The sequence below is a fragment of the Monodelphis domestica genome, chromosome 6 (assembly GCF_027887165.1).
Source record: "Monodelphis domestica isolate mMonDom1 chromosome 6, mMonDom1.pri, whole genome shotgun sequence".
NCBI lineage: Eukaryota > Metazoa > Chordata > Mammalia > Didelphimorphia > Didelphidae > Monodelphis > Monodelphis domestica.
This window is the reverse complement of record NC_077232.1, coordinates 139,825,416-139,851,689: the sequence shown is the minus strand read 5'-3', so window position 1 is coordinate 139,851,689 and position 26,274 is coordinate 139,825,416. Positions and strand designations below refer to the sequence as shown.

The following is a 26,274-nucleotide window of genomic DNA, read 5'->3' as shown; positions in this document are numbered from 1 at the left end:
TGTCAAGTATTACTAGAGAAAGTCCAAGTTAAAAGATATTTGCACTTCTAGAATCCATACTCCAGAAACCTGGCAAAGCCTTCAGTGATGGCCAACCACTCTTTAAAGAAGTTTTATTGGATTTTCTGTTACATAGCAGTGGTCTCCAAACTTTTTTGATTGAGTACTCATTTTAACAACATTTTTTTCTTGGTGGGTATACTGGAGGTTAGTGGGTGATTTTCCCAACAGCACTGATATAACTATTATAGTCAGGGTTTGTCTTGATTAGATAATTGCCCAACTCACTGGAGATCACTGTTTTGCAATTTCTATATCCTAATTTTGTCATTCACCAGAACATTCTCTTCTATCTCCCAACTTTGTTGCTTTCTCTTTACTTCCTTGGTATTGGATGTGTTGGGGGGGGGAGGGGAGATAGATCACCACTTATTACATTAGGGATTTTAAGGGGTATAGTTGAATGTTACCCTAAAAAAGAACTACATACCCCAAGAGCCCACTGACTTCCTGTCATTACGTACTCCCTGTAGACAGAGGACAAAGGAAGCGGGTGTTGAGGCTCTTGCTCCTCTTGGCTTGCAGTCAGTGGTGATGGTGGTAAGGTAGGGATTTTGCAAATGGCTAACCAGCCATGGGCACATGTTTTTTATTTTGTATCCTCTTTATTCCTTGATTTCTAATGATATTTAATAAACCTCCTAAATATAATATTTTATTACTTGAGATTTAATTTTAATTTTTACAAAGGTTCCTTGTAACTCAGTATATGATTTCTTCTTTAAAGAGATGTGAGCCACCTAAATTTTCCTAAAATAGTTATATATTTTTACCCATAAACTTCTTTTCCCTGTTGGTGGAAAAAAATGTCCCATATCCTTCCAAAGGTTAACATTTCTAGTTGGGTCTAGGATTCATTCTCCTCTTGCCTCTTCAGGGATCTTACTCCAGCAACTATCTCCCCCTTTTCATACATTTCTAATCTTTCCTCCTCTATTGGCTACTTCTATATTTTCAACACACTCAGTTACTATTTCTATTCTAAAAAGAACCTTGCTCCCCATCTTGAATATCTTTTCTGACTTCTTTTATAGTCCTCCAAATTTTCAAGAGTAGTCCTCTATTTGTTGCCTCTCAGAACTCATTCAGTCCTCCAACACTTTGAAATCTAACATTCATCCTCATTACTAATAATACTTTCTCAAAGATTATCAAAGGATTCCTAATTGCTATTTGATTCCTTGCCCTCAAATCTGATCCTCACTGACTTTCTGCAACATGTGACACTACTGAACTTGACTATTTTTGAAAACTACCCATCCTAAATTTTTGTGACACTGTTCTCTCTAGCTCTTTGCTGGCTTTTTCTGTCTCCTTTTGTTTGTTTTTTCCTCTCCTCTCATCTCTTAAACTTAGATTCTGTCCAGTATTTAAGCCCTCACACTCTTCCCTAAGCTTTCTTTCACATCCCTGACATACATTTCCCATTTCTGATAGGTGTTTCACTGGTACTACTTCTGGTTAACTTTTCCTTAAGCTGGGGTAATACTCTCCTGCCCCCAACCTGCTCTACTCATTGCTAATGGATGCTAGAGACCTGTGTTGGAGAACCTATGGCATGTAAGCTTTAGGGGGCTTCTCCCCTTCCCATCTCCAAACACACCTGAGGACATTTTTCACATGACTAGCCTTTCTGCCCAACAGCCCAAATGGAGTGCTTCTTTCCTCCCCTGTCTAGAGGAAGGGGAGCTAACACATGGCAGAAAGGTTGCAGTTTGGGTACTCAGTTTCTAAAAGGTTCACTGCTATAGACATAAATTTATCAATGCTCCTCCCTATCTGCTACATTCAATCCCACCATTTCTTCCTTAGTAATACTCCTCTACACCATCATTCCCAATACTAGCCACCTAGTTCAGTAGTTCAGGTTCTTATTACTTCTCACCTGAATCATTCCAATGAATTCTGAATCAGTCTCCCTGCTTTCATTTTCTTCTTTTTCTGTCTCTTGTACATACCATTTCCCAGTATAACAAATAAAGGTCAAATTTCTTAAGTGTCACTTCAGTGGGTCATTATAGAAATAATACTAAATTTTTAGAATCAAAGAAATACTAATTATGAATTGCCAGGGACTTCAGAAGTACCTAGTTCAGTAGTTTTCAAAGGATGAGCCCTGAATCTCTAGGCATGCTGTCTGTCAAGTGTCATCTCAAACCTGGGCATTCTTCCTTCTCACATTTCAAGACTTCCATATACCCCTCCCCACTCCTCAGCTATAATTTGCTGCCAGCTCCTTCCAGTTTTAGTAATTTGAAGGGTTACAACTGCACCTCTATCCCTAGAGGCATTAAGGCTCAAGTCCTAGGGAAGTAAAGAAAGAAAAGGATGAGGGTAGGGGGAGAACAAGGAAGTGAATATTCTCAAACCCTAAAAAATGGAATAGGCTTGGAGGCATTAGTACTTGGGAGCATTTCTTTACTTGCAGATAAAATCAAATGTTCAGCTTGCTGCAATTCCCAGAGGCCTCAGTTGTGAGCAAAGTTCAAATACTTTACTATTCAAATAAGAAATCTCAGAATCAGACAATTCATGACTTGCCTAAAGACACCAAAACAATAAACAACAGGGAGAGAAATGAACCTAGGTCTTTTATTTCTAAATTCTGTGCACTTTCCACTGCATGTCTCTCTCTGGAATCTGGAATCAAAGGACCCAGTTTCCATTCCTGGCTCTACTTCTAACTACCTAAAGGGCTCTTATAATCACAACCTTACTAGTAAGGCTTCAGTTACTTATCTGTAAAATAAAAATAATCTCTAAGGTTCTTTCTAACTATAATTCCCATGCTCATAGCTTCTTTTATATCTTAAATGACTACTCTTCACAAAACTCATATTTTAGGCAAATTAAACTACTCACTCTTCCTTGAATTCCCACCATATTTTCCTATCTCCTTGACTTCTAAACTTAACAGTCCCCTAAGCCCAGGAAGGAGAAGCCTTCTGATTCTCCAAGATGGAAGTCACTTCTACAAAACTCTTATAATGTACACACACAATATACCTCTCCTATACTTGTATAATAACATACATTAATTATTTTTGTGCTTTATTTCCTTATTAAACTAAGCTCCAGAGCAAGGACCTTATATAGTAATAGTAATCTTTTGATTTTCCTCAGAACCTGAGCGTAAGTAGTAATAGAATGTTTGTTGAATTAAACTAGGTAACAAATTCTCTGAGGGCAGAGACTATAATTTGCAGTTCTATCATGGTCTTCAAAAGAATAGCATAATGGATAGCCACATAGTAAATTCTTTACAATGTTGGATAAAAAGCAAGTCATCTCACCTATACATAGTAATATGAAAATAAAGGGACCTGTAAGTTACTTTAGGTAATAACTACAGTATAAATTTTGATATATAAATTTAAATCAATTAAGATTAAAGATGTCAAATATCCCATCTTTGTACCAAAAAAAAATTGTCAATCAGTAAAATTTAATTTAGATTCTGAAAGAAGCATGCCAATATTTTTATAAACAAATTTCCTAGATGAAGAATATTAATTCCCAAATGAAAGTCTCCAATAGGTTAACACATAAGATGGGATATTACCCTGCCAGATAGGCCACAAGAGAACATCAAAATTTTAAATATTAGTTCATTCAAGCTACTAGACATAGAATGAAGCATCCAGGGATTTCTTTGCATTTGAAAGCAATTTTAGACTAATTTCTAGAATGATAATACCTCCCATATAAAACTCATTGTTATGGCTGCTTACAATGGGAAACCAAGCTCCATTCTTTTTTCTGTATTTCCTAGCTTATAGAAGAATCTACTGTGGAAGGAAGAAAGGAAGTAAAGTGTATAGAAGCAATTGTTTAGAAAAAAAGCTTTCATGGAGCACAGAAAAGAAGAATGGGGAAAAAACACTATAAAAGAATTGTTTTTCTTCATTAAAACAATCATTGTAACTGATCATTGATTGGATAGGAAGATATTCAGCTACATAAAGAGATGGATCCTTAATTGGATCAAACCAAAAACACTCAAAAACCCCTGATAAATTTAAATACGAAAGAAATAATCTACAATAAAAATATCTATAGCAAAGCAAAAAGATACCATATATGAAAAGTAAACTAAATTAAATTTAGCTTTAAAGCACAGTTGGCACTTTGGGAGACAAACATGTATTTGCACAAGATAGAAATTTTAGTTCAGAAGTATAGAACTCCACATCTCAGAGTACTTACTTCAGTATAGTTAACTACTTTTACCTTTTCCCAGTGTCAGCCTCCATGAAGCCCAGATCACAAAAAGAGAGGAAATATGTATACACTAAATCCATAAATATTTTTTTAAATCAACTCACAAGTATGTATGTGTGCATGTGAAAATGTGGGCGAAGGTGTGTGAACCCAGTGGAAGTAAGCAGGAAAGATATAACTGTACTTATTCTTCCTTCTATAGTCAGATTGAAGGCGAGCCTGGGACAGCTTTGGTGTTCTTTATACAAATCTACTTCTTAGTTCATGAAAGGTAGAAAATTACAATGCTTTATCCCACTCCAATGAACACTGTACAGTCACTGGATGACCAACATATTTTCATTAGACTAAATTATAAATGGGTTTTTCATCAATAAGTATCCAATGAAAATAAACTGCAATCTTCCTTACGAGTACATATGTTGTGAAGTCTAAAAAATGAAATAATCCAACTTTATTATTAAAAGATAATGCCATATCCTATATAAGCATTTGCCTAACACACTGGCATGTAATTAATATCCTAAAATACCATAACTTAAAATGAGGTAACAAAGTTCAAACAATTTCACCTAGCATTTGTTAGTATAGTAGGCTACTAATAATTCACATGCTTGCAGCAGTGGAGACAAAACAATTCAGCAAATTTGTAAGTCACCAGGAAGCTGAGAATTTGAAAAAAAGTAGCTACTTCCACTTCAATCTTGTCACTATAAGTAGTGGTATGGGAAGCATACTCAAGAACAAAAATGAGAGCAACCAAGGATAATTTACTAAAATTCACCTTAAAAAGATTGTATCTGCCATCTTGGATCTCTGCACCTGGTGTAACTTCCATAGTATAGTCTTCGGCCTAAGTTAAATAACATATTCCCCATTAAGATACCACACAATTTTGAATTAGCTACTAATTGTAGCTAGTCTGTCACATGAAAGTAAGAACAATATTGAGAAACATTACTAAGAAACTCTGGAAGGGAAGGGAGAAGAACAAATTCATTAACAAAGGAGAAAGAATGGAATTCTAAACTGCAGTAATATTGCAGTTAACCACCTTTAATGGGGGGAAAGTTGACTGGGGTTTGGGGAGGGGAAAAAAGAGGAATGATACAATATTTACTAATTACCGTAATTTTATTTGGTATTAATTCAAGTCCCATTCGTATCCTCTTTTGCTTTTCACAGTAAGCTTTCCATGTATCTTCATTAAAACCATAATTAAAGTAATCAGAGAGATCAGCACCTATAAATTAAACACACTTTTTAATGAACAAATATGTCCTGGTTCTCTCCAGTTTTAACTATTTTTATACAGTAAAAGAATATAAAATAAACGGCAAAAATTGACTATATATAGCTGTTATATTTTTTCTAGTGTTAGTATATAGTTAGTTTATATGTATTTACAAATTCAGTGTGTGTATATATATATATAAACATTCACGAAAATTACACACACATATTCTCCTTCTCTCTACAGCAATTACCAATATTTATAATTCACTAAAAATCAGTCACTTTTTAAAACAAAGTAATTCTTTCTCAGAATCTAATTACCTATGTTAGAGAAATGTCATGAGTATATAATAAGATCTAAATACTGTGCTTAGGATAAAGAAAATAAAATCTGAAATTCTGAACATTCTTTGTGATGCAATAAGCATTACTAAATGCCTGATCTACCCAAGTACTGTATACTGTAGTACAAAGAAGTAATATTACCTGGTTTCCGCCATGGTTTATCTTCAAAAGAGTCCAAATCTACTTCCAATAGTGGAACTCCATTAATGCTTCCAGGTGCATCTAGGTCTACACCTTTGACCTTTGTTCCTATTAGGAAAAATTATATAAAAGAAATTTACCTATGTAAATAAAGTTATTAATCTATATTTTATTATCTGTTACTTTCTTAGCTAGTTTATGCTAAAGAGGAACAGATGAGGTGAAAACAAAAAGATTTGTATATCAGAAAAGAAAAGTAGATCCTCATTATTATTATTTGCCAAGGGGGAATCTAGAAATACTTATAAGACTGTATTAAATTGATTTAAAAGTATTTGCTCTAAGAAGATTTATTATTCTGATCTAGATCTTTGATTTCATTAGTATATATGGGAAACTCCCCGTGCCCATCCCGAAAGGCAATTGGTCAATAACTTATAATCTTAAAGAGTTTAGCCTGAGTGAACAGGTTGTGGTATATGATTGTAATGGAATACTATTGTGCTACTAGTGTATTATTAGAAATGACAAGTAAAATGCTTTCAGAAAAACCTAGGAAGACTTGGATGAACTAAAGAATGAAGTAAGCAGAACCAAGAAAACATACACACCAGCAATTTTGTATGATGACCAACTATGAATGACATTATTTATTAAATGTTCAAGACAAAGCTCTGAAGGATTTATGATGAAAAATGTTATCCATCTCCAAAGAAATAACTAATGGAGTCTGAATGTAGATTGAAGCATACTATTTCTTACTTTTTTCCTTGGGTGGGAGGTCTGTGTTTTCTTTCTCAACATGACTCAAAGGGAAATAAGTTTTGCATGTCTGTTCGTGTATAACCTATATCAAAATATTTGCTTTTCAATGAGGGGGGAGAGGGAATTTCGAACTAAAAATTTTAAGAATGTTAAAATCTTTTTTACATAAAATTGGCAAAAAAAAAAGACTGTTGCCTAGGGCAATGAGAAATAATGACTTGAGCATGGTCACACAAATAGGACTGTGTCTGAACTTTAAATCCTGCCTTTTCAACTCCAAGACCAGCCCTCTACCAACTACAGCATACTTGCTTAATTTACAATGTGTTAGTCTGGTTACTTAAATTAATACGTGCAAAGGGTAATACCATGAAACAAAACTAGAGAGGCTGAACTTAGTCTATTTTATCCTGTTAAGACAATGCATGTTTAGAAGAAGGGAGATAAGAGACAGGATGGAAAATTCACAGTAAAACGAAATTTGACTGAGAATTTGGTCCTCAGCTCTCCAGAGGTTGAATTTGAACACCTCAATTACAGATGAAACTAATGAGAATCCATTTCAAATGATGGAAATGTTAAAAAGTGTAAATTTCCCTTCCTTAAAAATTTCTAGGAGGGGGCAGCTGGGTAGCTCAGTGGATTGAGAGTCAGGCCTAGAGATGGGAGGTCCTAGGTTCAAATCTGGCCTCAGACACTTCTCAGCAGTGTGACCCTGGACAAGTCACTTGACCCCCATTGCCTATCCCTTACCACTCTTCTGCCCTGGAGCCAATACATAGTATTGACTCCAAGATGGAAGGTAAGGGTTTAAAGAAAAAAATACTAGGAAAAGTTAGCAGTTATGCAAATTAAATAATAGCCACAAGTCCCACTCCAATGCATTAGCACAGCAAGATCCTAGGTGGTCAAAGAATATAGCAATGGACAGTAAGTTCTGGCAGTCTTTCATGTTAGAAAGGATTTGAGTTTAGTCCTAGCACTAAACTATGTCTATTCTCCAAGAACTATCAAGTTAAATATAAGGAGACTTATCTCCCAGAAGGCTAATGACTTCTTTGGCTACGGAAACTCATGAAACAATCTTAAGTTTTGGGTGAAGCCACCTGTCATCTGTTCTGTGGTAATGGTAGCAGAATGGTAGAAAGGGCACTGTTAACTAAAATGATCAATCTGTCTACAAATGGTAACTCTCAACTCTTCGTACTCTAAATGGAAGATCCTTAGTCCAGCAAATGGACACACTACCAACAGAACTGAATTAGATCAAACTGGATATTCTCAGCAAAACTGTAACTTGAAGACAAAAGTTAAACTTACAGCTAAACAGAAGGATAGCTACATGTTTTTCCTGAAAATGCAAATAAAAGAGTAAATTTTTGTTCCAAGACAACAAGCAATAATACTTCAAGGGCTATATGTTTCATCTGGAAATGCAATTGTTAAAATACTCATTTGTAAACTCATCATGTATTACTGTAGATGATGGGCCAACATTTATTGCCCAGGAAAATAGACTCTGAACAATCCAATAATGCCTTTCCAAATTAATTAAACATACAGATACTAAATGTCTTCAATACAAAGGTGGACTGACAAATGCTGGAAAATAAAATTCACAAGTAAAAAGAGACTCATATTTGTCTAACATGAAAACTACCTTCAAGAAAAGCTAAGCAAAAAAATGGAAATGGTTAAGTCCAATATAACAGCTGTGTGTAGTCAAATTGCTTACTTAAGTTAAAAAAAAACTAGAAGACTAAAAATTAGAAAGATGCACTATTATGCAAATATTACTTAAATATAACCTAAACAAGCTATCAATGAAAAAAAAAGGAAGTGGATGGAAGAAGGGGAATCAACACAGATTAAAATGATTTTAAGAAAATGAGAGAAATCTAAGCACAATTTAAAGTGCAGAAGATTTTCCCAAAAATGAATCATACAACTGAAAGTTATAGAGAATGTAATATCTCTATGTGTTTATTTGTCTGCTAATTATTAAAGAATTGAGTCTCTAGAGGTTGGCATGACCTCACCTTAGAACAAGGCTTGAAACTTATTTCAACATGCCCAAAGTTAAAGAGGTTGTTATATTTTTAAGAATCATAAAAATTATTTCTATATAAAAAATATTGCAATTAGCTTGCTGGCCAACAAAAAAAAGGTGGTACAGGTCAGACTCTGGCAACCCCTATGCCAGAGTAAAATGCCACCTCAAAGGTTCAACTCCAAAAGTTGTATCTCATGTCAAAATCATATAAGCTTTCTTAATAGTTAGGAAAACAAAGATAACTGTATTAGCTCTCTGATAATTGTCAAGTGAGGCATGAAACAAGGAAACATGTGATGGTACAACATATCTGCCACCATAATAGAAGTATTCTTTGGTAGTGGGGTAGCTGAAATACCCGAGTTTCACTGCAGTAAAAGATACTTCTAAAAATATACATCAGGCTTTTGTCAATTTATTGCATAAGTAAGAACAAATAAAATTTATTGGGAATATCACACCAAGATTATTGGCAGACTTTAATAAATAAACCTACAGCCTATTACCACTTAATCCTTGATTTTTAACTTCTCCATGATATAGATATTGCTTTTACCAATAACATTTTCATTAATTTCCATTCATGCTAATATGCAAAGTTTACCTGCCGCACCATAAACTCTTCCTCCTGTCTTGATATTAAGATTTACAGGTGCTGTTCCATAGCTCCTAAAAGTAAAGATAAAAATTACAATAAGCTTAATCAAAGTAATGTCAGCAAAAATCCCAAAGTGCTAAAAAACCCTACATATCCACAAGATCTGAATGAATTATTCTATAGAAAATAAAAATAATAATAATAAAAGTACCCTTCACCTGGTGCTTTAAATTTTGCAAAGCATTTCTATATGTTATCTTCATTGATTCTAAATAGCCCTGGGAAAGGTGTTATTCCCACTTTATAGTATTTAGTATTAACTGTTAGTATTTAAAAGATGGTTCTTAGCATAAATGGAAAGTTTAGGGATCTTTAAAGCTAGTTCACTTTCTTCCTTCTGTTTTAATTCATTATCTATCCATATTGTCTGTCAGATATATTTAGCTTGCTGGAGAAACTATAGTAAAGCCTACCCAAATGCATGCTGAAATCTGGAAAGTACACCATCTTTATTCACTTAAGTCTTTTGTGTGTGGAAAGCTGGACCAAACTTGTTTCAGAGATTACAAATCCCTTCCAGAATGCTCTGTGAAATTGTAAAGTCTAAGGATATCAATTCAATGCCATTCACAAATGAACATCCAGAGGATACCTTACCATTCATAGGCAATGGTGACCACCTTTGATAAATATATTTTATTTATAATCAGAGGGTCATTGGACAATTAGCTCTACTGTTATATCTTTCAAGGTATATCGTTCATGACTTAGATATATGGATAAGAGAAATCTTATGAAAAAGCATCTAAGGCAGAGTTTTCTTTTACTGAGTAATTTTTTTTTTTTTGCAAATAGAGCGACATCTTATTTTCTCTATAATTTTCAATCAATAGTGAAATGGGAAAGATGCGGTTTCCTCCTGAATATGATTTTAAAACATCTACTTATTCCTAAATACCCTCATAAGAATGTTCTTGATTCAGGTACAGGTGACAAATAAAAATTTCATATGTATCAAATATCTCGAGTTATCTCTTTAAATAACAATAAGGTCTGAGATTTTTCCATGCATTTTTCCATGCCATCTCCTTCAGATACTTCAGGTTTCAGTCCCTCCATAATAATAAAATCTCCAGCATGAGTCTATTCTCTTTATACTTGATCTATCATAATGTCTTTCTCTGTTCTCTTTAGAGCCATTTCTATTTTCTCTCTAACTATATCTGGAGTTATGATGCTAGCATCCAAGGTTTTTGGTTTTAAGGACAACCTTTAGAGAGAAAATGATTTTTATTTTTTTTCTTCTGCTTATAGTCCTCCTTTTATTTAAATCTTTAAAGTCCTTTGGATGATTTTGCTTAGCTGGCTATCTTGATAAGCTTTCTTTAAATAGGCTTTATCCCCCACTGCTTCCATAATTGTCTGTAACACTCTGTTAAGATTTTCTAAATAAGTATTTTTCCTAACCTAGTGTTACCTTTGTCAGTCATTCCTTGCTGTTTGGGAAGTTATTGGGCCTACTGACTCAAGTTGAACACCGTTCACTGTGACCAGAAAAGGCCAAATGGGCCGGTCAAACAGTGAAAAGTTTAGATGAACAGTCCATGGACTGGTATTCTGTAGGGAGCCATCAAAGACCAAGCTCTCTGACCTGGTCCACGTGGAAACCAATTACTGCAAAGCAGCCCCCAGGAAGGATGGAAACAACCACTGAAACCCCCCTAAGTAACTTTCATTATTAACATCCTCGTATTGGAATTACAATAATTATTATTCTTACTTATCCCCTGGAAAAATTGATGAGAGCAATATACTTGCAGGGTTAATATAGATGTCCTACTCTGTCCCCCCAGAATATTACCAGGAGAGTCCACTTACAAAATTAAACCCAAGGATTCTTATATACCCACTTAAATAGGTCCCTCTTGTCTAGGCATAAAAAACTTATGACAAATCTTTGCTTTGAATTCCCTAACCTATATCTGGGTCATGTTGATTCTACCCACTGATCCTGCCCTTAGCAACAGTGTTTCATTGACCATCTCCCTAGGCTTCCTGTCTGTTAAGATTCCATGGAAACATGTATGTTGTAGATGTGTGATCATGAGGGCATAAAATAAAGCCAGGCCTCAGCCAAAGTGAAGCAGTTTATCCTGTGAAAACTGCTGCGGATTGAATGTGAAAGCTGTATTCCATCCATCATTGCGCTGACACCATCCCACCTCCAATACCCCATTCCCTGTGGGAGGCTGCCCCCCCCCCCCCCCCCAGCAGTATCCATCAAATACTCAAGGAAAAAAGGGAAAGTAGTTATGGAACAGGAAAAAAACCCACACAGGACCAGATGCATGGATGGCTTGAAATCAGTTCTGTGGACATATACATATAGGTGGGATTAGGGATCCATAAAGAAATTAAAGGGAAAAAAAACTGATTTGTAAGTATATCTTAAAACAAAGAAATTACTTTAAACTTTTCACTTCTTATAAGACTCATTATCCAATGTATGATTTTTATGTACTCCTTAGTTTCTCTTCTATGAATCTCCTTTTGTTGTCTATATTTCATTCATAATTAATATCTACCCTAGAAAGGTAGAAAGAAACTGATATAATTAATTTTCATCAATAGCTCTGGACTACCCTGAGTCAAAAGGAGGGTACGATTTTTAGCTAAAACTGGGAAAGTCAACCCCACCTTGCCCCCCCCCCCCAAAACTAATTTACTACATTGGCATGCCCAAGTCTGTTGCTAGGGATATAAAAAGCTTCACAAAAGAGTTAGATGAGCCAGTTGATAAAAATGGACCATTAAAAAAAAATCATGTTTAAGGATAAAAGGCCAGGTAGCTTACCTGACAGCAAAGTAGCAGGAGAGAAGAGAAGATGATAGTAAGATTAGGTTAATAAGCTCCTCACAGGAAAGCCTTCTAAATAAGGCAGTCCTTTTAGCTCTCTCACACTGATGTCAGGACAAAGATCTCCACAGTGGGATTGGGCTGAGGACAAGGAAGTGATAATACGAGCAGAGATGTTGTCAAGAACTTCAGACACAATGGTCTTCAGGGGCAGAAAGACAGGATGCCTTAAAAGATCTAGGAATCTTGGGTAATAAAAATATGGACATGAGGATAGTTCACTTGGACAGGAGGTCACTGCTGCCTCAAAATGAAGAGTAAAATTGGGGGCAATTAGGTGACTCAGTAGATTGAGAGCTAAGCCTAGAGGGAGGTCCTGCATTCGACTCTGGCCTCAAACACTTCCCAGCTGTATGACCCTGGGCAAGTCACTTAACTCTCATTGTCTAGCTCTTACCTCTCTTCTGCCTTAGAACACAATATTGATTCTAAGACAAATAAGTGTAAGGTGTTTTTTGTTTGTTTTTTTAAAGAGACTTAGGGACTCCTCATTTAGGGAGGGGAGAAGTCCATCAAATTTCTACCTTTGAGAATCCTTGATTTCCTTTAAGACTCAGTTAAAATATCACCTTGTGCAAATTCTCCCAGTCTTCCCAACTGCTAATGTTTTTCCTTCTAAGGTTTTCTTTCAGCTACCCTTCCTGTATCTTGCAGGGAGCTACTTCTAAAAGATGTCTCTTCCATTAGAACAAAGGTTCATTGAGAACAGGAACCACTTTTTTTCTTTTTCTTTGTATCTCAAAAGCTGAGTACAATGTCTGACGCATAGTAAGTGCTTAACATACCTCTATAGCCTGATTGATGGATGTCCAAATAAAAACCAATAAATCTCATTCAAAACAGAAGAGGAAGGAAATAAATACACAACAAAGAATCTGAGGCTATCATACAAAGAATCTTTCAATATGTTTTAAGAATATGTTTGACAGGATCCTAAATGGCATTTTTGAACTAGATATGGAATGATTCCATATTCTCACACACTTTGAAAATACCTTTCTAATATTAAATCCTAAATGTAGTTTGCTTCATAGTCTATTAAAATGTTGTAGCAATGGTACCATAACGTACATTTCTACCTTTGCATTTAAAGATACATGACGTAGCATTAATTGGCCAGGATTGGCCAACCTCGAATTTTTCCTATTTAGTAAGTCTTACACTTTAATTCTTCTATAACTTTAAGCATAAGTATATTTAAATTCTTAAGTATACCTGAGTTAGATGAAGTAGATGATACAACCAGGAGGCAAAGAATGTGGTACATAGTTTTATGTAAAATATGTTCCTATGTTTTAGAAATAATTTGAGAGTTAAGGCTCAGTAATGACATATATATATATATATATATACCTCTTATTGATATGTTATTCATCATTACTTATGAAATTATTCATTCCCATTTTTTTTATCTCCGCCTTTACATCCCTGGTCAGAAAAAACACCAAGAGCCATTTCCCCTATTTCCAAGTACTTCACATCCTTTGCTTCGAGAGTCCTTATGGTATTTCTCTAATTCTTCAATATACATAATGGTTAAATTCCCAAGAATCTTAGCAGCTATAATTTCATGGTAGAATTTGCATATAGAAGACTATTTTCTCTGAAGATGCTAAAAATCTCTAATACAATATTATTTCTCTTCTAATGGTGGAACTGAAGTACAATACTTCATATGCTATAATAAAAGGTAAATTACAACTAACAATATATAGAGGGCAAAGGTCAATTCAGTATAGTGAAACATTTAATCACATTTTTCCCCTTAAACAATGAATAAAAAAGGGGGGTGGGGTACAACAACAATGTGGACAAGAATCCCAACAACCCACCAACATTATTTTTGATGCTATTTTGGTTCTTAGAAGAAAAATTAAATCTATGTTCTGGTTTGAATAAGCAAGTGAAAGAGAAATTGGGGTAAAAGGAGATAAACAAGTGTATCCTACCATCATAATTTCTGACCAGTTTTTTTACTGAATGTGTTATAATTCATTTAATGCCTTAGAAGTTTCACTTGATCCTTTTGTGGCCAATTAGTGAAGATACCAACTGGATGACTGGAGACAATTCAGGGAATACATCATCCTCAACAGTAATCATTTCTTTATATGTAAATTTGCTTACAATTATACTACATTGGAGGTAGGTTCAAGCATTATTTTTGTGGAACTGAATGTCCTCCAGGTAATGTTTTTCCCAATTTAACATTTTCAATGGAAATAATTGATATTAAGTGGGATATACCTGTAAAGAAAAACTGACATTTTTGCATTATATCGTTTTGCAAAAGAAACTCGTGACATACACTATTCTTTCCATTTAACTTGACAAAATTTTCCCCTTTTTACCTCCAGTAACAAAATACAGCACTTTTCATAGTGAAAATTTAATTTGCAGTTTTACTCTGTTTCCTAGGACAACCAACAACTATTTTAGTTTGATACGAGCACTTTATCTGATGTAGCTTTTGAAATTTTACTTTTTTTAAAGTTAACTTGCATAGGGGCAGCTAGATGACTCAGTTGATAGAAAGCCAGGTCTGGAGAGAGATCTTGAATTCAAATCCAACCTCAGACACTTCCTTCCTAGCTATGTGACCCTGGGGCAAATCACTTAATCCCAATGGCCTAGCCCTTACTGTTTTTCTCTTGGAACAGATACTTAGTATTGATGTAAGATGGAAGGAACAAGTTTGTTTTTTTTTAAAGGAAGACATTAACTCACCCATACTGTGGTGCTCCAGTTTTAATATCACCAATAGTGACATGAACATCATCTTCATCATCATCACTGTCACTCTCACTATCATCTTCGGTCTCAGTCACCTTCTATATAAAGAACAATTTAAAAGATTCTTCAGTTACCTAAATCACTATCAAAGATTCATAAGAGTTGAAAGAGGTAAAAATTGAGCCACAATTTTCTTAATTATCTCAGGAAGACAATCTTCTTAACTGGATGATCAGTTGGTTTTATCATTTCCATCTCTGAGCTTGACATTATATGTGAGACAGGAGGAATAACAAATTCAGGAATATTTTTCTCATATATATATATATATATAAAATGTTTGGCATATGTATGCATATTTGTATAGATATATTTATGCACCTCTTTTTTTTGGAACCTCTCTTCTTTGAGGAGAATGCATGAATTATTTGTGACAGTTATCTTTTTGTTTCCAACTGGCTGCTTTGTGTCCATCCACAAAGAAACCAATAAGGAGATGAGACACAGTAACAACCTGCTGTAGTATGGTTCCATTCAAAAGCTCAAATTGGGCAATTCATTGGTTTTACCTTTCCTGGATAAAATGTGAAAATATTTGTCTTACTAATGAAATCCTGGCTCATGTAATAAATATGGTATCTGAAAATGGCCAAGACTTCTGTGAACATACTACCTTTATGCTATCCCATTGGACCTGAGATTGAATTCTGGCTCTGATATGTATTATATATTTAACTTTAGGAATAATAGCTTTACTGCGCCTCAATTTCATCGGTAAAACAAAGAGATTATGGGAGGTTGGGCCTTAATGGCTTTAAAGAATGAAATCTGTTCTAGCTCTAAATCTTTGGTCTTTAAGCATCATGTGTTTCGAATTTAGGATATTGTATATCCCAGAAAGTCTTTTCTTAAGTTGGTTAAAACTTGAACACATCTCAGAGAAACAATGTTACTAGTAGTAAAAGTCTTTAGTTCAATCCTTCTAAGTTAAATGAACTTATACCTAAAGTACTATAAATCTAAACATTAGGTGAAACAATGTTCCCATGGGAAAATTCTTTCATGGTTCTGTCTTGTTTTATCTGGGTCATATAATACCCCTTCCTAAAAGCAGCGAGGGCAGGGACTCTCTCATCTTTGATAGGGCACTCTGGGGGAACAATGATCTACTTGCATGAGGAACTAGAAAAGGCATGCAACAATACAGATATAGAGTTGTAGGGGAAACGTGAAGGTTACTGCTTCAGTCAGTTCTAGCCATCCTGTTCTTCGTCTCACTTCCCTACCTCTACCCCACTTTGGGTTTAATAACTCTCACTAAATATTTATTTAAGGCTGTATGCATTTACAAGTGAGCACATTCCTTTCTATTGTGCCAACTGTTGCCACCTGCCAGGGGAGTTCTTCTCAAGTGTAATGTGGAATGAAGCAATTGATTAATGAGCATTTATTGTCTACTACATGACTATGGTATGTCCAGGGATATCAAATACAAAGGAGTCTAGTTTCATAGTTTTGAATGAATTTTCCTGTCTGTAGAGATCCTAAAGTTCAAAGGATTTATTATGCTAATGTGAAGGAAGGAATATGTACACTATAAAAAGTTCCCTTATATACTTACTTTCCCTTTCTCTTTTTATAAATAAGTGAGGTTAAAAAAAAAAGCACACATAATAAATGCTGAGGCATTTAATAAGAAATTAAGAGTTGTTTATATTTCAGAGGGAAATAAAGATTTGAACTATCCCAACCATATTATCAAAGGAGTTAGGGTAGGTGAAAGCAAGACACATTTGAGGAGCTGAGTGAGTGGAAGGAGAGGAATGTGTGAAAGGGTATGGGACAGAGGAATGAAGTGTTTTTATAGTCTCCTTTCTCTTTGCCATTTTTACCATCAGATGCTAGAGTAGCCTGTAGTAAAAAGAGGGAGTAGGAGGGCAAATTGTATCAAAATGGGGGATAAAAGAGGAGAGCTGATAAGAAGGGAAGGAGGATTCCTACCAAGACCTAATCACTAAGACAGTAATGAGAGAACAGAGTAGTGACCTCAAAGTCTAGGAACATTTTGACATACAGAGAGCAATTTTATGGCTTAGATGTGACACAAAGATTCTACAATTCAGGGCCTAAAATTTTTATGATTCTATGTCTTAGTGGGCACTAGGAACACCCAATCAAATCAAGAGGGTAATTACTTATTTATACATAATTACTTATGACTATTATAAGCAAACTACTCTGGCTATGATTTTTCTAGACATATTTTGAGAAAACAGAACAAAACAAAAATAAAAGTCTGAATTTCTGTAGTTCTTTAAAGTACTTTCCTTAAAGTTATCCTGCAAGGTAAATAATTAGAAGTATCATTATCCCTATTTTACAAATAAGGAAACTGAAATTAATGGAAAGTAAGTTCAGTCTCACCCCTCTTAACTGACTTGTAGGCTTATACCTCTAAAGTCAATGCTCTTGTTTTATTTATTTTATTTTACAATATCAAATTCTACATGGAAGTGTAGGATAGAAACTGAGATATTGTAATTTATCCTAATAGAGGCTTCCTCTTTGCAAAGAAAAACACTTTTACAAAAATACTCCACACAGCATATAAGAATTGTTGGTTTGATAAAAGACATCAAATTTACCGGTTTTGATATCCCATTTTCTGCAGTTTCATCTTCAATTCCAGATGGAGGATTAGCACTTAAAAAAAAAAACAAACAACAAAAAAACAAAGTCACTTATTATATAACTAGTATATAAATACTCTAATATGCTACATTGGCATTTTTAAGGTCATTCATTCAAAAGAATTATTTACTCCCACAAATACAGTACAATAGGACAAGAATCAAGACAATGGTACCTGGCTTCAAACCACTAATAATCTTGTTTCAGGTAAGGAGGGGTTGGGAGTGTGGTGGAAAAGAGAAGGAATATAGGCAAATAAAGCTACAATGAAATGTGATAATGTAGCAAAAAGAACCAAATAATTTATAAATTTGCATAGACAGACAGCTAGATGAATAAGTCAATGGATAAATAAATAATAGCCAATTCCACTCTTTAAATCAATGATCTATAATTTAATAACCAATTAACTAATACTTTAAAATGGCAAGTATTTTGTTTGATTGTATAGAAAATTGTCTTTTCATTAATTAAAGCTTAATATACACAATTATGACTGTAAATTCCTATAATCTAAAATCACCTCAAATTTTCCCTTTACTTTCCTTAAAAAAAAAAAAAAAACCAAACCATAACTTCTTTCTTAGAATTAGTGCTATTTATTGGTTACAAGACAGAGGAGTGGTGAGTACTAGGCAATGGGGGTTAAGTGACTTGCTCAGGATCATGTAGCAAGGAGGGGTCTCAGGTCAAATTTTAACCTAGGATCTCTTGTCTCTAAGCCCGGCTTTCAATCCACTGAGAAACCTACCTGCCCCACTTTGCTCTTTTTGTTACAAGACTAATATAACTACCACCTTCACACATCTTACATGTGAATAAATAATGCTAATATTGATCAAAATAATATTTTTTGGGTAAATTTTCTAAATATCCATTTGAGTTGAAAGATGAGAACCATTAACAGCCTCATGTCCTTGATGAATATGAATACAGAAACATGGAAAGATCTATATTAAATGATACAGAATGAAGTAAAGCCAAGAAAACATCATGTACAGCACTCACACAACAATGTAAATGGAAAAAAACCCATAAAAAATTAAAAGTTAATATTTTAAGATGACTAAGAATAATTATGATTTGAAGTAAGAGATATGAGAAGACACCCTCATCTCATCTCTTTGTAGGGAAGGTGATTCACAAATACTATAGATTATGTTTATTTTCAGAGATATCCCTCCCCTTTTTGTCTTTGGAAAAAAATTATTTGTTTTAAGAGATAGCTCTGTAAGAGGAAGGGGAAGAATACTGGAACAAATTATGGTGATATAAAAAACAAAGCAATATAAAATCTTTTTTTTTTTTTTAACCCTGACCTTCCATCTTAGAATAAACATTGTATATTGGTTCTAAGGCAAAAGAGTGGTAAGGGCTAGGCAAAGGGGAGTCAAGTGACTTGTCCAAGGTCACACAGCTAGGAAGTGTCTGAGGACAGATCTGAACCTAGAACTTCCCATCTCTAGGCCTGGCTCTCAATCCACTGAGCCGCCCAGCTGCCCCATATAATTCTATTTTTAAAAAACCACAAACATACATGGCAAAGAAGGACTATGAGAAACAAAGCAACTGGATGGCATATCAAAAACCTTTAAAATATTTAGTGTCAAGGTTTAGGAAAAGAATAATTCTCATTACTAAGTCCAATGTTCTCTGAACTAGAACTAATATATTTAAATCGTTGTTCTTGATTGATACTTTGTTTTTTTAAATATTTCTAAATAGAGATGACCCATGTCTTATTGAATTCTTTATATTCTTTGTTTCTTATGGTATAGCATTATTCCATTATATTACAAATCACTATAGACACTATAGACATCACTTTTCAGTGATGTCTAACTCTTCATGACCCCATTTATGGTTTTCTTGGCAAAGATACTATAATAGTTTGCTATTTTCTTCTCCACAGCTCATTTTACATACGAGGAAGTAGAGCAAAAAAAGAGTTAAGACTTGTCAAACATCACACAGCTACTAAGGGCCTGAGGCTGGATTTGAACTCAGGAAGATGTCTTCCCAACTCTTAGCCCAGCACTCTATCCATGACAATTACCTATTTGATGGTACCAATTTTATTTCCAGTTCTTTGCCACCACATAAAATGCTGCAGTAAGAAGATATTCCTCTGCTGCTCCTTTGAAGAAGTAGGATTCATTGGTTTTAACTACCACATATAATGTCAGAGACTTTTTACATGTTGCAGAATTTTCTTTTTAAATAAGAGGTGGCCCTCTGGGAAGAACTGGGAAGATCTCTCTTTTATAAAAGGATGCATAAGGAAATGCAGACACAAAAGCAAAAAATACCACTAAAAGTTTTAATTTTTAAAAAGTACTTCAATGAACATATTTTGGCACATACATGTATATATATAAATATATATGTTATATATAGACACAGAAGAATATACACACATATACATGGCATCTTTTGTTTTTGAATCACTTGCATTTCCCAACGTGTGTGTGTGTGTGTGTGTGTGTGTGTGTGTGTGTGTGTGTGTGTGTGTGTGTGTGTGTAACATTTCCGTCTGACAGAAACCTTCTTAAGGTATATACTTGTCTTAGATCAAGAGGATGAATATTTTAGTCACTTAAAATTACTTTTATGATGGTTGCAGAAATTAACAGTTCTACCAACAGGTCATTAATGTGCCTGACTTTCCCTAGCACTTCCAATATGAAGTATCTCTCCCACTTCTCATCTATGCCAGTTTGTTAGTTATGAAGTATAATTGGTTTCAATTGCAGCAATTCATGAAGATTCTTTTAAGTAAATTAATAAACTCCACTTTCAACAACAAATATTTATTAAGCACCATTACTATGTGATGGGCAAAGTGTTAAGTGCTGGGGATACAAAGAAAGGCAAAAACAGTCCATACTCTCAAGTTCAAAATCTATTGTGTGGTTGTGTGGGTAGGGGGGAAGATTGAAGGTAACTGCATAGTCAGGATAAATGAAAGATAATCTGAAAGGAAAGGGATTGGAATTAAGAAGAATATGAAAAGGCTTCTTGTAGAAGTTAGGATTTTACCTCAGACAGGAAAGGAGTCAGAGTGAAAATGCATAGAAATAAGAGATGGAGATTTATAGATAAAGAAAAATAAAGAGGTGAGCTGCATTGGATCTCAGAATATATGAGGAGGAAAGGTGAAAGAAGACTGGAAAAAATGTGACAGGTTATGAAGGGCACTGAAAACCAAGAAGAGTATTTTATATTTGATCATAGAAGCTATATGGAGTTACTATAGATTAATGAATTGGGTGATATGGTCTGTGCTTTAGGAAGATCACTTTGACGGCTGAGTGGAGAATGGAATGAAGTGGGAGAATATCATGGAGTGACACCAACTAAAGACCTATTACAATAATTCAGGCAAGTCAGCAGAAAGAAAAAAGGTATTTGCAAGAGATATTTTGAAGGTAGAATTGAACAGACTTAGCAACTGATAGAAGCAGAAAAGTGAAAAAGGAGTCAAGGATAAAATCTAGGTCCATGATAGAGAACTTATGACATGGCACACAGAGACCTCTCTGTGGGCATGCCCTGACCCCTTGCTTGGCTGGCTGGGAGCCTGGTCCTGCCCTGGAATGAACAGGCATTCTAGTCTCTCTTGACCATCCCAGGGGCTGAGAGAAGCCATGCCCTTCTCCTCCAGTCCTGAAGAGGGGAACTGTGAGGCTAGCCCTGAAAGTAGGGCTAGTAGCCTGGTCCTGCCCCTCAAATGCAAGGGGGTGGGTGGAGCACCACACACAGTTGGGGGCCCAGGCATGTTATTCAGCCTGGGGTGGGGCGTGGCGAGGCACAGGGTTCCCAAAAGGTTCACTATCACTGACCTAGATTGTGATTCTCAATGACTGGGAAAATAGTGGTGTCCGTAACTACAGAGAAATTTGGAAGGGGAAGGTTTTATATCAAAAATTCAGTTTTGTAAATCTTATATTTAAGATGCCTATGGGACATCCAACCCAGGAGGTGGTTGGAGATGCAAGATTGGAAGTCAGAAAAGAAGTTAAGGTTGTATAAAAAGATCTAAGAATCTACCTGTAAAGAGATGAAAATTGAATCTATGGGAGCTGCTGGGACTGCCAAGCAAAATAACATAGCTGGAAAAGAGAAGAAAGTCCAAGACAGCATGAACAACCTGGATAAAGATCCAGCAATGGAAATTGAGGAGTGTTCAAACACATAGGATAACCAGGAGAAAGCAATGTCATAAAAACATAGAGAAGAGAATGCCAAGGACAAGAGAATGAAGAATAGGGTAGAGAGGATAAAGAGAAGTCAAGAAGGATAAATACTGAAAAAAAAAAGCCATCAAATTTGGCAACTAGAGAGCATAAGTAAAATAACATTGGAAAGAAGAATTTAAGTTGGAAGTCAGATTATGAAATTAAGAGTGAGAGGAAAAGAAGTGGAGGTACTGAAAGTAGACAGCTTATACAAGGAGTTTAACCATGAAAGCAAGGAGAGAAAGGATGCTGGCTAGATGGAGTAGAAAGATAAAATGAGGATTTTTTCTGAGAATTAGAAGACATGGTCTCATTTGTAGGCAGTGGGAAGCAGTCAGTGGAAAGGAAAAGATCAAGGACAGTGAGAATCGTCAATCTACTAAAGAATGCTGGATGGAATAGAATAACTGATGCATGTAGAGGGATTTGTTTTGCCAAAGAGCGAGGTCACCTTCTCATGTGAGATAGGAGGGAAGAAGATAGTGGCACAGAGTTTCTGAGTGAGGTAGGATGAAGATAAATAAGCTTTTCATGAAAGGCCTCATTTTTTTCAGACTGATATGAGGAAACGCTCTCAGCTGAGGAGGGAAAGTGGAAGGGATGGAAAGGTTTGGAAAAGTTGCTATAGGGAACAGGACAGTGAATCAATGATAGAAGTATAAAAGGGTTGTCCCAGTGACAGCCTAGTTGAAATTATATCACACATTTTAGTGGACATTATCAGCATGATTTTATTACTTTTTTCTAGCTTTGTTTAACATAATAGGAGTGAAGGCAGTGTATGATGGAAATAATTCAAGGAAGCAGTTTTGCAAGGCCAGTTGGTAAAAGGATAAAGATGAGTTCATGAAGAGGTCAAGTTGGTTATAAGATAGGAAAGTGTAGCCAGAGCAGGGGTGATGGCCTGGGGAAGAACTGAGAAGTTGAAGAACTAGAAGTTTTAGTGAGGATGAAGGATAGGTTAAGGGGTTGCAAGGAAGGTTATGTGAACAGTGAACAGATTACGATCAAATAAAGAAATTTCATAGTAGTGTTAATATTTATTTTCCATTCCCGTTAAAAGCCTTCCATTCCCGTTAAAAAAACTGCTCTCTCCCTGAACTGCCATCCTCCCTCATGCTAGTCTGGTTAAATTATTATCCATTCTTTAAAACTTTAGGGATGCAGTGGAAATAAAGATGGATTTCAGGTCAAAAGAGTTTGATTCACATTTTGGCTGTCACTTATTACTGTGTGACTGTAAGCAAATAATGTAATCTCTGTGGGCTTCAGGTTCCTCATCTGTAAAATGAGACAATGTGACTACATAACCTATCTATGAATATAAATAAAAATGATCCTTTTTCCATAAAGCCTTTCTTCTATCCCCACCAATCATTCTTTTATTCATTCACTGAACATTTATTTAGTACCTGCACACCATGGGGGAATGGTATAAATTTAATTACATCATGATCCCTGCTCTTATGAAATTTAAATGTCAAATAAGGACATAAAACTAAGTATAATACACAAATTATATGAGAAATGCATTAGAATGGGAACACAAATTGGTATATTGAGTCCATCACTACTAATCATAATAATGAGCCATTAAGGAGGCAGCTGGATAGCTCAGTGGATTGAGAGCCAGGCCCAGAGATGGGAGGTCCTAGGTTCAAATCTAGCCTCAGACACTTCCCAGCTGTGCGACTCTGGGCAAGTCATTTAACCCCCATTGCTTAGCCCTTACCACTCTTCTGCCTTGGAACCAATACACAGGTAAGAGTTTAAAAAAAAAAATGAGCCATTAATCATTAAATGTGAACTTTGGAAATTCAGCCAAAATGCAAAATGAAATGCATTAGTCGTATTTATAGGCTGCTAATTTAAAAAAAATTTTAATTAAATTAACCCAAATAAAACCTACATAATAAGTTATATATAACATATATAAATAATAAAAATACATAATAATAATAATGAATATGATAATGATTCAAATGGCTAAATCAACACTTCAAAACTACGAATTTCCAGTCTTTTGGGTCCATGAACCACAATCACTGCCATTACTGCTCAGCATAATCAATTAGAAACTTTGCAACACTAGTGTAATTTTATAAAGAAAGGTATCTCAGAATTCCTTTCTTAAAATATAAGATTATTACAATGATAATAAACAAAGACTGAAAACAATTTATTTTAGGTTACTCAGAACTGATATGGACAGTCTTTAACTTAAGGATGGGCTGCCTTTTATGAGCTTGCAAAAAAGTTAGAATATTTTCCTATTAAAATTGAAAACTGATTAGATTCAAGTCTTGCTCACAAGTCTCCTTAACTCAGAAGTAAGCAAACTTTAATATTTAGAGTAGACTTGAGTACTATTAAGGAGTCCTCTTATATAGTGGTTTTTGGTTTGAGTACTTTTTTTCAAAACACTATGAAGTTGGTAGTACAAGTATTAATATCCTCATTTTACAAATAAGGAAACCAAGGTTCATGGAGGTTAAATGTCTTGTCCAACATCACAGAACTAAGAAAGATCTTTGAACTGCAGATACTTTGCTCTTTCCACTATAAACACTGCAACACGAACAGGCTAGAAAGCCTTATAAATAGCAATGGTAATATATAAAACTATCTCCTAAATTTTATCACTGCTTTCTTCTGTATTCAGAAATTCTCTGTAAGTTCACATTTTTTCACAGCTGGGCTATGGTCTTAGTGGTGAAGAGGCAGGGCAGGGTATAAGATGGCAATCTGCTTATAAGTTTCTTATATTATAATGCTATAAAAGGTAGCCACACAAATCTTAGCCCAGTAGACAAAGATTTACCCTTCTAACAAGCCCTTAGCAATTTAAACAAATTGGTTCAAGGTAATCTTTTTGACCCTTGTATTATTCATTTTTATTATTAGTTAAAATTTTAGAAAAGACTAATTGCTCTAGAAACTAAAAGAAATAACATATTTACATACGATTCACTAAAATCACTGTAAGTTGATAAATAGTAATAATGTATGAAAAGGAACAAAAAATGCCAAGAGGTAGCATGGTATTGGGGATCAAAAATTGGCCGATAAGCCAAGATGATCTGACACATAATAGTTGTGTGACCTTGCGGAGCTCATTTAATCTCTCTACTCTAGGAAATACTAAGACTATAAGATGTAGAGGAATGGTGAAAGCCTCTTTTGGTAGAAAGCAAGGCATTTCCTTACATAAGAGTTCCCAATGCCAATAAAATGATAGGTCCAGTTCCTATCTCTAAGTTGCAGTCAAAAACAAAAACGAGAAAATACTTCTCTATATTTTATGAGCAGGTTATTAAAACTTAAACCAACTAAAAATTTCAGCTTAACCTTAAAAATCACATATAAAATCCAAATTTATAAGTGTTAATAATTGTGAGGGCACTGCTACATGATCAGTACAGGTACTGATGGACAATTTCACTGACCTGGCATTTTCTTCTTCTGGTCTTTCAACTTCATTTTCATCTGTCAAGAAAAAAAGAGAAAAAACAAACTCTAAATCTTTACTTTAAAAAGTGGAAGAACAAGTACTAATCTAATCTTTCAAAAATTCACCCAGGAGAGAACAAACATATATTCCTTCTTAAAATACTTAATCTTCTAAAAAACAGAAAATCAGACCTTTATTTCTATGTATCAAGTTAATTTTAAATTTCTCAAGTATTGAACTCTTAAATGAAACTTCATCATTCAAAATTTCAAATACTTAATAATGCTACTGATAAATCCTTCTTGCCAAAGCAGTCTAATTTGGTTTCATCAAAGGGATCACAGAACAGACTTGTATCATCTTAATTATATAATTCCAAAAACATGACACGGCATCCAGAAGACAATTGGGTGTCACTACACTTGTTCAAATGCCAAACATATTGCTGCTTTAACAAGCAAACACCATCAAACTCTTTCAGAAAATAAATACATGAAACAAATGTAATGTCAATATTAACTAACTTAAAGAATCAGTTTACCTAGATGTCAGTAGGAGAATGAGGGAGGCCAAACCCATTTATTCAACAAACACTTATTAACTAGCTTGTGATTCAGAGGTAAAAACGCAAAATGTCTCAAATTATTACTACATCTCACTTTAATTAGGGTGATGCACTAACATTTTACTGGCTACTCTTCAGGGTGCTACTATATAGTAGCTAATGAAAAAGACAAATAAAAAAGTGAGTCGGGCTCTGAAGGAATCCCTAAGCAATTTCGAATTATGTGATGAATACAAGCAGCTAGGTAGCAAATGACCCTA

General features: G+C 34.8%; 1 protein-coding gene across 4 annotated transcripts in view; it reads right to left on the bottom strand.

The window, feature by feature from the left end:
• Positions 1-26,274, bottom strand: part of FIP1L1 (factor interacting with PAPOLA and CPSF1) — a 94,765-nt gene that overhangs the window by 67,718 nt on the left and 773 nt on the right. For 2 of the 4 annotated variants that reach the window (XM_001363511.4, XM_007496456.3), the window contains exons 2-8: positions 25,445-25,484; positions 17,715-17,772; positions 15,064-15,167; positions 9,426-9,490; positions 6,004-6,111; positions 5,409-5,524; positions 5,066-5,134 (exon numbers count right to left, since the gene is read on the bottom strand). In XM_001363511.4, coding sequence (XP_001363548.2) covers positions 5,066-5,134; positions 5,409-5,524; positions 6,004-6,111; positions 9,426-9,490; positions 15,064-15,167; positions 17,715-17,772; positions 25,445-25,484 — 560 coding nt within the window. The remainder of the gene's footprint in view (positions 1-5,065; positions 5,135-5,408; positions 5,525-6,003; positions 6,112-9,425; positions 9,491-15,063; positions 15,168-17,714; positions 17,773-25,444; positions 25,485-26,274) is intronic. The other 2 variants (XM_007496457.3, XM_007496458.3) reach the window with 1 other exon arrangement.